This window comes from Megalops cyprinoides, chromosome 11 (assembly GCF_013368585.1).
Source record: "Megalops cyprinoides isolate fMegCyp1 chromosome 11, fMegCyp1.pri, whole genome shotgun sequence".
Lineage (NCBI taxonomy): Eukaryota > Metazoa > Chordata > Actinopteri > Elopiformes > Megalopidae > Megalops > Megalops cyprinoides.
In genome coordinates this window covers 35813952-35826696 of record NC_050593.1, presented here as the reverse complement: position 1 = coordinate 35826696, position 12745 = coordinate 35813952, and the positions used below count along the sequence as shown (strand labels likewise).

Genomic DNA, 12745 nt, shown 5'->3' with positions numbered 1-12745 from the left:
ACATGCCCAGATAGGGCTAGATATTACATGTGGGAATATAACATGTTGGGAATATGGGGGTGGCGTGTGGAGGTGTACAGGACCACTGTCACATCTGGCATTTACACCAAAAAGAAAAAAACAACAGGGAAACCTATGGGGAATCCATGGCAACCTGTAACCTACGGTAACAAGGCCATACAGTTCAGCCCTGACCACGGTGCAATATTTGAGTAGCCAGTGGTCTAAGTGAAATATTAATATACATTGCATAAATACAAAATCAGACAATGTCGTCTCCCATTTATCTTTGTCTGAGAAAGTTACCCTGAGAACAGGTTTGCTGAATAGGAGCTGAATCTTACCTCTTATTAACAAAAAAAATGTTTGAGATTCACACAAGTTTCAGATGTATACTGTATTTGAAATTTGGATATAACTTTGATAAAACCTCTTTGGAAAAAAAGGCCAGTGTGATGTTGTGGGGCATCCCCTGTTCAATCCACTCTCTATCTAAAAACACACAGGATTCATCAGCAGATGGTGGTTTACATCAGTATGCAGAGGCTGCTTTTCTGAGCTGAGGTCCGAAATAAATTCATGTTACTTTTGTTTTAAAAGGTGTTGTTTCCTCTGTTTTCCGTCTAATGTGACAGGCCCAGGACAAATTATTTTTTAGTGGCTGGAGTGAGACACACAATGTGCATTAGAGGAGACAGATTACAGAATGTGACTAAAGGTTTAAAATGTATGAATGGGGATCCAAACCACTGAATTTTACAGGCTTAGGAAGAGATTTCAGATATCTAGTATGCAGAACAGGAGATAATTAATGACAACCATTAAAACTATACCTCACCATGCCTCTGATCTGACAAAATTAAATAAATGATAATGTACTTTTATAATTTCAGTCAACATGTTCAAAGCCAAACAGGTGTGCATTAATATACGCTGTCAGTTTAAAATTACAATGTGGCAATATTCCAGGTTTTAAAGCTTTGATATATATAATTTTCAGGATTTTTTTTCTCTTTCTCTTAAAAAACTGCATAAATGAATAACACTATGGGTATTTCTTTCCAAATGTCTTGAATTTAAATGAAGTCTTCAGTCAGATGGTCTATTGCAGAGATTGCTTGGAGAGTGATTCAGTATAGTGTAATAGACATGAAGTTTTCCTCCCTCTCTCCCCCTCTCCACCACCGGGTCAAGGGATATATCAGATTTAAAATAGGTGAAAACAAACTATTTAGCCTGCCTCTCAAACTTCACATGCACATTTAAACATTATGCTGATTTAAACATTATCTTGAGAAAATAAACACACTTCCGCAAGGCTCCACTCCAACTCTGCAGCGCTAAGCAAGGGCGCCATTTCTTTCCATAGAGGCTTTAACTCCCTCGGGTTATGTTCGGATTTTCGCAGCTGGTTTTGCCACGAAGCTGAATTACATTACAGCGTATTGCATTGACCGTCCCGAGGCAACACAGGGGTGCGTGCCATAAATGTTTACATGCCTCTCTCTTGCCCCTCGGCTCCAGCCTCGCATGGCGCTCTCTGCCCCTCTCCTCAGCACCCTCCTCTGTGTACCCCGCGCTCCACACACCACTGCCAAACCCAGCTGTGCTCCGTTACCCAACACTCTTTCACTCCTGATTGCAGATTCATTTCACTTCACTACTGGCCATAATCTACCCAGAACAGGACTAGGAATATGGCATGATATCAGTTATAACTGTAACGGCATTTGTATCTATGCGATAGCATGCAGACATGCGTAGAAGCAGTGTGAAATGGGAAAGAACATAGCCCTGCGTTATTGCATGGTGGTGCTAGAGATATGATGGATGCTTCTACACTGCGTTGCTGTTTATAGACCGTTAAACTGAGGGGTGGAGATGTGTGTATATAACCATAGATTATAGGCTGAGATGTTTAATTTAGATTGTGTGCGTGCTGGAGCTGTCTGAGATGTGTATGAAAAAAACATACCTGAAACTATGCACTAAATAAAGTCTTTGCCTTGTCAGTGATAAATGGGAAAATGCAACACCAGTCAGTGATTTATTGTTGTTATCTCAAGGTCCGTCACAGAAGGTAGGGGTTGCCAGATCTGCACTCTTCACCTATGATTCCGCATGGTAATCTTGGATGACTAACGAGCATCAGGGTCATTAAGTCATCTGAGTCACATCGGAATAATGAAACCAATGTGGTTGTTTCCCAAGATCAGGCTGCTGCCTACAGCTCTCCCATAGACATCAGGGGAGCTGTGTGTGTGTGTGTGTGTGTGGGGTGGGGGGAGTGGTCAAATGATTTATATTACATTACATTATTGGCATTTAGCAGATGCTATTATCTACACCAACTTACATAGGTTACAATTTTTTAAATAAATGTTACAGAACTGGATATTTACTGAGGAAATTCTAGGTACCAAGTACCAAGGGTACAACAGCAGTGCCGGTGGGGAATTGAACCAGCAACCTTTCGTTCGTGAATCCTGCTCCTTACCACTATGCTACACTGCTGTCCCCCTGGTTTAGCACTGGTTTATTTATATATAATGCATGGTAATACTTTACCTCCTCATCAGCTCCGCTTTCTTCCACACTGCCTCTAAATCTGGCCCTCCCTGTCCTTACATCGCAATGGATACCACTGTTGGGGGCCATAAAGACTCTTTCCAACATGTCACATAACGGGCCACAATGCTGCCGTTTCGAGGCTCAGTGCAAGTGATTTACCAGTGCAGATGTTCACAGGAGAGTAAAATATGTACTGCTACAAGGAATCTACTGTCCTGGTGCAGGACTACAGCTCTGTTTAATTGTAGTATGTAACTCCCCTTCCCTCTCATGAAAGAATTCCCAGATAACAAATAACAGTCTCGGATAGAATGTCTTCTGAAAAGCCAGAGTCCACATTGCGTGGATTATTTCATTTTACTTTTTGTTTAATCTCACAATCCCATTTCCAGGCCATTTGAAGTGAGACTGTTCTTTTTTTCCCATGTGCTTGTCTTACTACCACATGGACACCAAATGTTTCGGCAACGATCTGCAGACTGATATGCCCAGATCGCCTGTCGGTTTCCATTAAGTGATAAACGCTTACCTGACATTTTTCTCCAGCTCTCGTTTTCCTGTGTTTCGACACATTAGAGGCTAAACATTATATTTTGTGTTTACTTTAAATTTACTTCAATCTGTTCTCTCCCCTTCGCTCCTAAATGAGCAACAGGTGGTGATGTGAACTCAGTTCACAAAAGCCTGTACAATGCCAATGTCATTAGTGTTCGAAAGAGGGGAGTCTAGGTATGACTTTTAGAGCAGAGTATGCAGAAGAATCCTCATTTCGTGTCAGCATAAGGCCATCTAAAATATATATTCAAAATAAATACAGCTCAAACAACAATTAAAGAAAACCAGCTGGCCAACCCATGTGACTGACTAGTCACAAGGGCATGAAATATCACCATCTTAAACATTCTAAAATGGATAGATGCTGCCCTTAATTGCCTGCAATGTTTTTACATGGCTGATGGTGGCTGTGTTCCTCTGAGGATCAGTTTTGCGAACCTAAAGGGCAACAGTGTAACTGTCTGTGATCTGCAGATTGTCAATCTGTCGAAAAAGTATAAAAGTTTCACAGGAAAATCCAGATCATTCTCAGCCATTCCACAGGGACCGGTTTTCCCAGAGTGGAGATAGGGAGGTCAGCAAAGGGAGGGCCAGGGCTGCAAAAATCTTGCCTTTGTCTGGGCAGCGGTCCAGAAATCGACCCCCTCAAAATGCAAAAAAAAAACTAGTGAAGGGGAACTACCAGCAAGCAGGCTGGAACCGAAGGCTTGCATCATCATATCTACAGTCAGATAATGGAAAGGAAATCCAACCAGAGATTAAGTACAAAGTGTCCTGTGACACTGTCTGGGCAAATACAGTCATAACTGACTTAAGAAAGGCAGTCACACCAACAGAGCTGTTTTCCCCTCTGAGCAGATATAGCTTTCTGAGAAAAGCTCTATCTAGAACAGCCCGAATTAAAGACGTGCGGCTCAGACTATTGTTTAGATCAGTTCAGTGGGTTATGCACGTTGCAATTACACATGGAAGTCTGTCGACCAGAAAGCACATCATCCCTGGGATTTGGAGTCTTTAAAACAAACCATTGCGCTCTTTATTATATGTTTAGACACAGCTTCGCCTGCGGGCAGCTTTTTTTTCTAACAGTAAATTCTGCAGAACAAAGCCACACCCTGACTGCATCCAGCAGCTGCAAGCCTTCATCATACGCACCAGAGTGCATCTGCGTCATGGTTATAGCAAAACAATCTAATGGGGAATTACCCAAATTATTAACAAAGCGGTATTGTGAGAAATCCATACGCAATACCCATTTACAGACTTACAGACATTTTACACAACTTCACAGAGCTGAGGCCCACAATTCCAATGGTTTCTTGCCTCTTGCGCTTTAACATACAACAGTTAACGGTTTGCTCAGGGTCCTCGGAACTTCTCCATAAGGTACAATTATCAAATTGTGCTGGCCTCCATGACTCACTGAAACATGCAATCCTTCCACATCCGATTGGTCTGCTTGGCTGCCTGCCTTTCTGAGAGACGACGCAGCACCGAGTGTGGTGAGCACATCTGCGCAAGTTCCCAGCAGTGCCCCACAGTGAATGATGCTACAATAGTTTGATTGTAAATAGTTAAATAGTTTTGAGATTATTTCATTTCATAGTTTCCCTGTTGTACACGTGAAGGGCCTGCGCCAGGAATCCACTTTCTCGCTCAGATCTGCGGAAACGTAAAGCTTTATTGCCTCTCTATGAGACAGAACTTCAAGCCTCGTGTCTTGTAATGGCGGAAAAGAAGCGCAGTCTATTTTTAACTCATTACAAAAGGCCATACATTGTATTTTCCCCTACAGGCTGAATCAGGGTGTGTTTAATGGTAAACTGGGAATGGAAGAGAGCGCAGACACACATTACTTAACCGCACAGCTAATGAAGACCACATGCATCTCTAATTGTGATCTGCACTCAGCGCTTGACCAATGCCAGACCTGAAATTTCTGTATTCTCTCTCAAATATCAGATGGTGGCAGACCTTCACGAGACTGTGGTCCAGATTCGAACCATCACACAAATGGAATTAAGTGTTTCCTTTGTTTGTTCATTTACTGTGTCTCCCTCGTTTTATTTTCGCTAGCTCAGCAACCACTGCAGGCATATTATTGTGTAAGAAAAGGGTAACACTTACTTAAGTTTGTTTCACAAATTTAAGGACAATGCACTATTTTTAAGACAGCTGTGTCTCATTAGGTACAGGCAAGAGCTGAAATTGCCTGTGATAATGATGTATGCGTCATGTCAAGACACTTAAACTCATGCTCCATAACCTTCCTAAATGTGACCAACGTTTTTGTACCATATACAGATTATATGAGTGTCATACAAAGAAGAATAATATCAGGTGTATAAAATATCCAACTGTAATTTAAGCGACATTTAAGTAGTGCTACACAACCTAAGGTATACAACACAGATGGAGGATATAACTGTGTGTGGCCAAGTGTCTAAACTATTTAACAAATATGCTGCAAAGTTTGCCAAAAAGCCATAGAAAAACCTAACAAATGTTAGTGTTAATGCATGCTGGTCTAATGATTCACTGATGGAATGGTTCCCAACAGCAAATGCCACAGTCATGTGACATCAGCCATTCAGCACATAATCAACATTTACAGAAAGCTATTTAATACTGAGTCTACAGTAAAATCAGGGATTATTCTGAATTTAGGTTTTAGATCATACCAAACAAAGAGCCTCCGGAAAATACCCCAGAAAACAAAATGTATTTACATGTGCTGACAGTAACAACATTAAACCATTGTACTGTATTTGAAATATTTTATTCTGTTGAAAAATATATAATGAAACAGATATTATTAGTGAGTAATTAGAAAGCTGAATTAACATGGAAAGTCTCTTTTTTGCTGAATTTGTAAACTTTTGTGTGAACCTTACAGGGTCACGTCAATCATGTCCCTGATCTTTCTGTTCCAAAGGCATTGAGAAGCTAATTTTCTACTATGTGGACAGTGTCTGGCACATTATTATGTTAAACAGCTATTATGTTGGCTTTTTAAAATGAAAAATACATAGACAAAAGAGTTGACTGATTTTAAAAGAAATTGATTGACAGAAACATACAATAAGAAATAAGGCTTTTATTTTATGTTGTCATGAATGTGCATTCTAACATTATACTGCTCCAGAAATGTCTCATGGTTTTCCAAGATTGACAACTCATATGCGTGAAGACATAATCATATGAATGCTCCCTGTGATCATGTGGTTAGAGTTTTATTTAAATTTGTTGACCTCTTTTTGTAGTATCAAAAAAAGAAAAATTAAAGAAAAAAACTGCTGGTTAGACCTGGTTTCTTGTGCTGAGTGTCTAAACTCTTTTTAATGTGACATGGCACTCTGACACACTGGAGCAGAAGAGGGTTTAAAGGCAGCAAACATGCATTTGACTGGCCAGGTGAAGTACAGGAAGAAAAGCTTTCAGACAGCAGACATGGAAACCACTAACCTCCTCCTGCTCCGCTCTGGACGGCCAATAATCTCCCATAATCCTCAGACGAGCGAAACCAGCTGTGTAAATAGCCGGGACTCGGAAACCTGTTCAGAGTGACGCAACGCCAAACTCAAACAGTCCACCTTCACGCGCTCACCCAAGGCTCAACCCTAAGGCTCCTAACCTGCCAGAGTGCTCCAATCACAGGGCACCTTTACAGGGAAGCCCCTCTCAGATCTTCAGCAGCACACGAGAACGGCTAAGTACATGCTTTAAACAGACTGGTTGTTGTGTGCCACAACAAATGGGAAATAATTACTGCTCACTCCAGTGACAGACTCACACGGCCTTGGTTTGCACATCTTCCGTGCCTCCATAGTCTGAAACACCAAATCTTACATCAGCCATAGCACTTCCTGTCCTGCTGTTTTTAGCCAACGTGTGTTTTAATATTTCACAAATTCCGGCCAAAGCAAACTATTTAAACATCTGGAAATCATCACCTTCAACATTTGCTGACTGCCATAATGTACTTTAAATGTGGTTCCCATGGAGTGGCTTAATGTGCATGTATTTTATTTAGAATCCGTATCAGCTAAATTGTCTGTATTGTGGAGGAGTGCAGGTCGATGGCCACAGGCACTCACGCTGTGTGATTGGTAACATATCTGCTTTCCGGCTGGGCCTCTGAAAGGTGTCTCTGAGCCATGCACAGTCTGCTGCCTTCTGAAGCAAAGAGCAGGGAACCATGTAATCAATTCAAAGCACATAACAGCACATGTTTTTCATCTGCACCCTTTTTCATCTGTGGCTGGACCTGGAATGGATTTACATATTTATACAGTTATGTTTTGTTTGAAAAATAACAAAATTTGTCGTGTTGTCATAGATACTGCTGCACCGACTGGAACCAATTTGAGAGTCAGTCAGTTCATGTTGCTTCGTTGATGGAATTTTTAGCTGTAAAACCTTCTGACGGAAGGATAAATCTCTTTCAATGACATGGCGGTCACTTGACATTGACCCCCTAATCCAACTGTCCTGATAAACAATGTAAAAAAAAACTAACTTGTGTACATTCATTAAAATATTCATCCTCTAAGGTTGAAAATGGGATGAAAATAATTTAAGAAAAAAAAAAAACAAACTGATAATGAATACATCCATAAGGTTCTAACCTTTGTTCCCGAAATGTAGTGTATGGCATCCGAAATGACCTGACGTCACGCATTCTTTCGCTCCTTTTGAAGGCGGTGCATTTTACGACCTCGTAGGCCAGCGAAAGGGGGAATGTTCTAACATCGTTTCCATGTGGTTTCTTACACCTAACATGCTTTTACTGGATATCTGCCTTCCCATTCCACAAATGTTGAACCATCAGCGCGACCTGTCTGAATGTTCACATACCTGATGTTCCACAAATGCTCACATGCAATCAGCTACAAAGACGCCACAGCCTGTCCTTGGTTGGGACAGATGTTACATCTGAAATAATATGGTGATGCACTGGATTTTTCATGGCCTCGTGTTTGAAGGACTTCAAATTAAACCATGGCCTTTTTCTTCCCTTCCAGCCATGAAACTAAAGGCAATAGTCATGTATCATCACATACTCCGCCAGAACTTGTGCGCACACATGCAATGGATTTTAAACATTCTATTAATGTCATAACTTTGAACATTTGCTTCAAACATGTTTCCAGCCATCAAAGGATTACATCTGCAAAGTTTCCCAATGCCCACTCCTGTCGAAATGCAGCCTGCCTTGCCAAGTGAATGTGTGTCCGTCTGTCGCTGGCTATTATTGGAACTGTCTTTCTTTGTTTTTGGAGCAAATAGATATAGTATTTTAGCGTTCCAGCATTGTAAAGATAGGACTGCTGTTTGCAATTATTCCCCTTTCATCAACATTTAACCACATTCAGTTGTCGCCATTTTCCATATAAAAATAGTAATTAACCAAAAGCCATTCTGCTTTTTAATACAGCAGGCATGTTCTGCTGACTGGGATGTATTCTGCTGAAAATAAATTCTCAGAGGATGACTCTGGAAATAAACTCCACAGTGTGTTTAGGTAAAATGGTTCTCTCGCCTTTTTTTTTTTTTTTTTTTTTTTTTTTTTTTTTTTGCAGTGCAGAGCAGCTGAGCTTTGCGTTGTGGGAACTTATTTATATATTGAATCACTGGGTGTGTCTGGAATTTATCCTGGCAGAGCTGTTGCCAAATCAGCAGCCTGTTCGTGTCACCACCAAACCCCAGGTTATTATACACAAGGCTTCTAGAACCCTTCATTCGCCTAAACCATAAAGTGCTATGTACCGAAATAGCCGGAGCTGTTGACGGTGAAAGTTTTTGCGTCTAGTGTGAGACCGTACGATGTGACACACGCAATCACGTCTCGCAGCCAGATGCACGGCCTCCTGGGGAGCTCACACCCCTGAAAGAGGGAGTTAGTCAGCTTTTTAAACACACACAGGGGGGGAAAAAATGAGACACACAAAACCAACCGCCTTCCAAAAGATTCCAGTTTTCATTTATACCACGCAATCCGACCGCCTAAACATCTGCAGCAGATGTGAACCAGAACTTTCCTGCGACTGTGAACACTCACAAATCAGCTGGCTTCACTGAGAGACATCTTTGGTCTTCAGCAGTGTGTTCAATGCGCCGTGATTGGCGATGTCAGCGGCACTGCTCTGTAACTCCAGCAGGGTGACACTTGAACATGGGAATCTATCGATCCCTGCGGCCCAATGCAGCCTGTCATCCTGCACTGATTCTGGATCTCAGCCTCCTGGAGGCCGCTCCGTTGCTGCAAAAACAGCCAAATATGGTAACTTAATTACCCTCAGAGAGACGAGAAGGAAGAGTTCATGGCTGAAAGCAGTGGTACAGTAAAATCACCCAAACACGCAGGAACCCCGGGCCTGTAATGGAGATCAGTGTTCTCTCTGCTCCAGTTTTGAGGGATGCCGCTATATTCGCCCGCCCTGCGAGGTCACTGGGGTCCATGTTTTGCACGGTACCGCTCTGTGCTGGTTGTTCTGGAATGCACAGTGGAATGCTGCAAGTGTTCCGCACTCTCTTTGTCCAGAATGTCATAATTGCAGAAACCGTTCTGCGCTTGAAAACACAAATAAAGAAATTGTTTCGGCCGTTTCACAGAAATCGCAATAACTTAACTGGCAATATCATTTTTAATGTGACAGCCCATGGATGAGTGTCGGCCTGGCACACATGCTCACGTGTCCTTTACGTTACAGTTTGCGAAGTTTGTACTTCCTACGTCCACTAGGGGGCTCATGTTGAAAGATGACCGAAGACACTAAATAGTGCATATGAATTGCACAGCATATGCGTGGCACACAGTCTGAAGGCTAAAACAGGCATTTCATCATTTAAATTTCAAAACGCAATTATTTTCCAACACACTTTAATAGTGTATTTATGAGGTTTTAAAACAATACAGTTCAAAGACCTTTGACCTGAAGACTTCAGCTGACCTGCTTAAGCTAGGTGAAAAAATGAGAACTGTTTACCTGTCTAGTTGTCCATATCTATTTAATTAATTAGAATAAACATATTAAAGCAATTAGACAGTAACATAAATAAATCACCTTACATTTTACGCCATCATACAGAGCACACTATGACATCACATGTAGTTCAAATAAACGACAGCACTTTTCAAAGAATAACAGCGCTCAGGTGTTCCGACGCAGGGACCATTCGGCTGTATTTGTTGAAGTTTCTCAGTCACCATTTCAATGACGTGTTGATGCACAGCCTTCTCACATCTGTCCCGCATTAAAACATAAGCAGCCCTCCTTCAAAGGCTCTGGAGGGCCGCCGCTCAGAAGGGCTCCGCAGATGTGAGGGGGGAAATGGATGTGGGCAACGTTTAACGAAGCTTATAGGCTGAAAGGGAAAGCGCAAAGCGAGTCCGAGAGCAACGTGTCACAAGCCACTCTTCCGTCACCCCAGAGTGACACCGCTGGGGATCACGGGCAGATGTTAGGGGCAGATGTAGCGCAGTGGTTAAGGAGCAGGGCTCATAACCGAAAGGTTGCTGGTTCAGTTCCCCGCTGGGGCACTGCTGCTGTACCCTTGGGCAAGGAACTTAACCCACAATTGCCTCAGTAAATATCCAGCTGTATGAATGGATAGCATTAAAAATTCTAACCCGTGTAAGTCGTTCTGGAAAAGAATGCCTGCTAAATGAAATTAATGTAATGTAATGTCGATACAAAAGGATGCAGTTAAACAGAAAAAAAGTTCATGTGTTCACTTGTCCACAGTCCCCAGTGACACTGTTCACTCCACTGCCAGTTCTCTCCAGGGCTAAAACAACAACCAAAAGTCCTGCTGAGGTCTGTCCAGGATCATCCTGACAGAAAGAGCACATCCTCGCATAGCTGCTCTTATCAGTGCAAAGCCACAACTGAATAAACAAGCCAAAAGCAGAAAACCGCCGCACCTATTCTGTAGGGTTTTTTTATCTTAGCATGACGGACCTCGTCATGTTCGACCAGCTGAAACACCACACGGTTTACAAGACTGCACTCTAAGCATTAGTTCATCCTCCTATTTGTCTTGTATGAGGATTAAATGATGAAACAAATTTAAAAAAAAAGCTAACAACGGAATGACTGCAAACTTACTAAAACATCATGTAACATTCAGCCAGTGTGCTCTTTGAGCTCTAAAACATTGTTCTGTAAAGAGCACCCCAGAGCCAGAACGCTGAGACGAGTTAGAGCGCTGCTTCAGCACCCCTCCCAGCTTACCAGTGAGAACAATACACGGTCAACACAAACTACATCCAGCAAGTTACTTACCACTGTTCCCATCCTGGCATCTGACGAACAAAACTTGCACCACAGAAACGGTGAGGAGTAAAAAAGTCCTGGAATGCACAAAGGTCTTCATGTCTATAAGTCAGACATGAGTTTCCCTTGTGTGTGGAGAGGGAGCACAGAAGGATGAAGCGGTCAGGTTATCTCTACACCATGCAGTCAGACTGAGATTCCCCTCCCTGGAACAGCAGAGAGGCCCAGCCCACACTCCGCACGCACACTCTTTTTTGGAGTTACAGCTTCAAATAAGAAGAATGCTGGCAGCCCTAATTTTCCTCCCCCCCCCACCCCCTATGCCCAACCCCCCCCGCCCGTGTAAGAGCCCTTGCGATCATCCACTCACAGACAGCTGTGTCTCTGAGAAAATACAGCCTTGTAACAAGCCTCTGCATTCTAATGAAACTTCTGCATTGCTGGTGCCACAGCAAAACAGCAAGACCAAAAAAGATAAACTCAAAGGAAACATGCAGACAGACAGACAGTTTCTTTTGTTTGTAAAGAGGTGAGGCTGGTGTTGCTCCTGTGATCGTCAAGCGGGACCATAAAGGTGCTCTTTTATTACAGTTTGAAAGGCTACAGTTGTAACGGTGACAGACATGCTTTTATCTGGCAAGACAAAAGACTAAAAATAAGTCTTAAGACTAAGAATAAAACGTTTAAACATGCCCTTATTGGAGTTAGGGGGGAGATCTGTATAAAAAGCAGGTGGGTGCATTCAATGTGTTAACAATTTAAAGCAACACATAGCAACATTGAAATGTAACTGCATTCTTTTCACTGTTTAGAAAAGAATGGTTAATTGAGAGACTGTGATTGGTCAGGATTTTTGAGCCACTTACAATTGCATAGCGGGAGTTTGCTTGTTTTGCCATCGTTACTTCTTCCTCCTGGGCATATATGACTCTTCCACAAAAATATGAGAAAAAGGACAAGAACCATGTTCTGTAAAGTAGATTTTGGGCTGCAGCTGGTAGAAGCTTCCCTACAAATGGTACTCCCAACACAATAACTGGGTGAGGTGATACTGCAGTTTCTAGGTTTGGCCTATAGATTACAGATTAAAGTGGCCAGGAAAGGCGGGTACACAAAAAAAATCCCTGTCATATTCATATTCTAGTCATATTCCATAAGGCCCTCTACTAGTGGCACCAGAGAGCCGGAAGGCAGGCGAAAAAGCCACGGTCAATATGCTCCATGCTCGTTCAGCTCTTACTTAAAAGATAATTTCCTGTCTATTTCAAATGACAAAATCCTCAGTTAACCTTAAATATTTACAATATACGGTACATTAAGTACAATCAGCAGCTTGCCAA

General features: G+C 42.2%; 1 protein-coding gene across 1 annotated transcript in view; it reads right to left on the bottom strand.

Annotated features, from left to right (window-relative positions):
* Positions 1–11640, bottom strand: part of col5a2a (collagen, type V, alpha 2a) — a 43308-nt gene extending 31668 nt beyond the window's left edge. The window contains exon 1 of the mRNA XM_036540363.1: positions 11415–11640. Within this exon, the coding sequence (XP_036396256.1) occupies positions 11415–11505 (91 nt within the window). The 5' untranslated portion in view covers positions 11506–11640. The remainder of the gene's footprint in view (positions 1–11414) is intronic.
* Positions 11641–12745: the final 1105 nt, after the last annotated feature.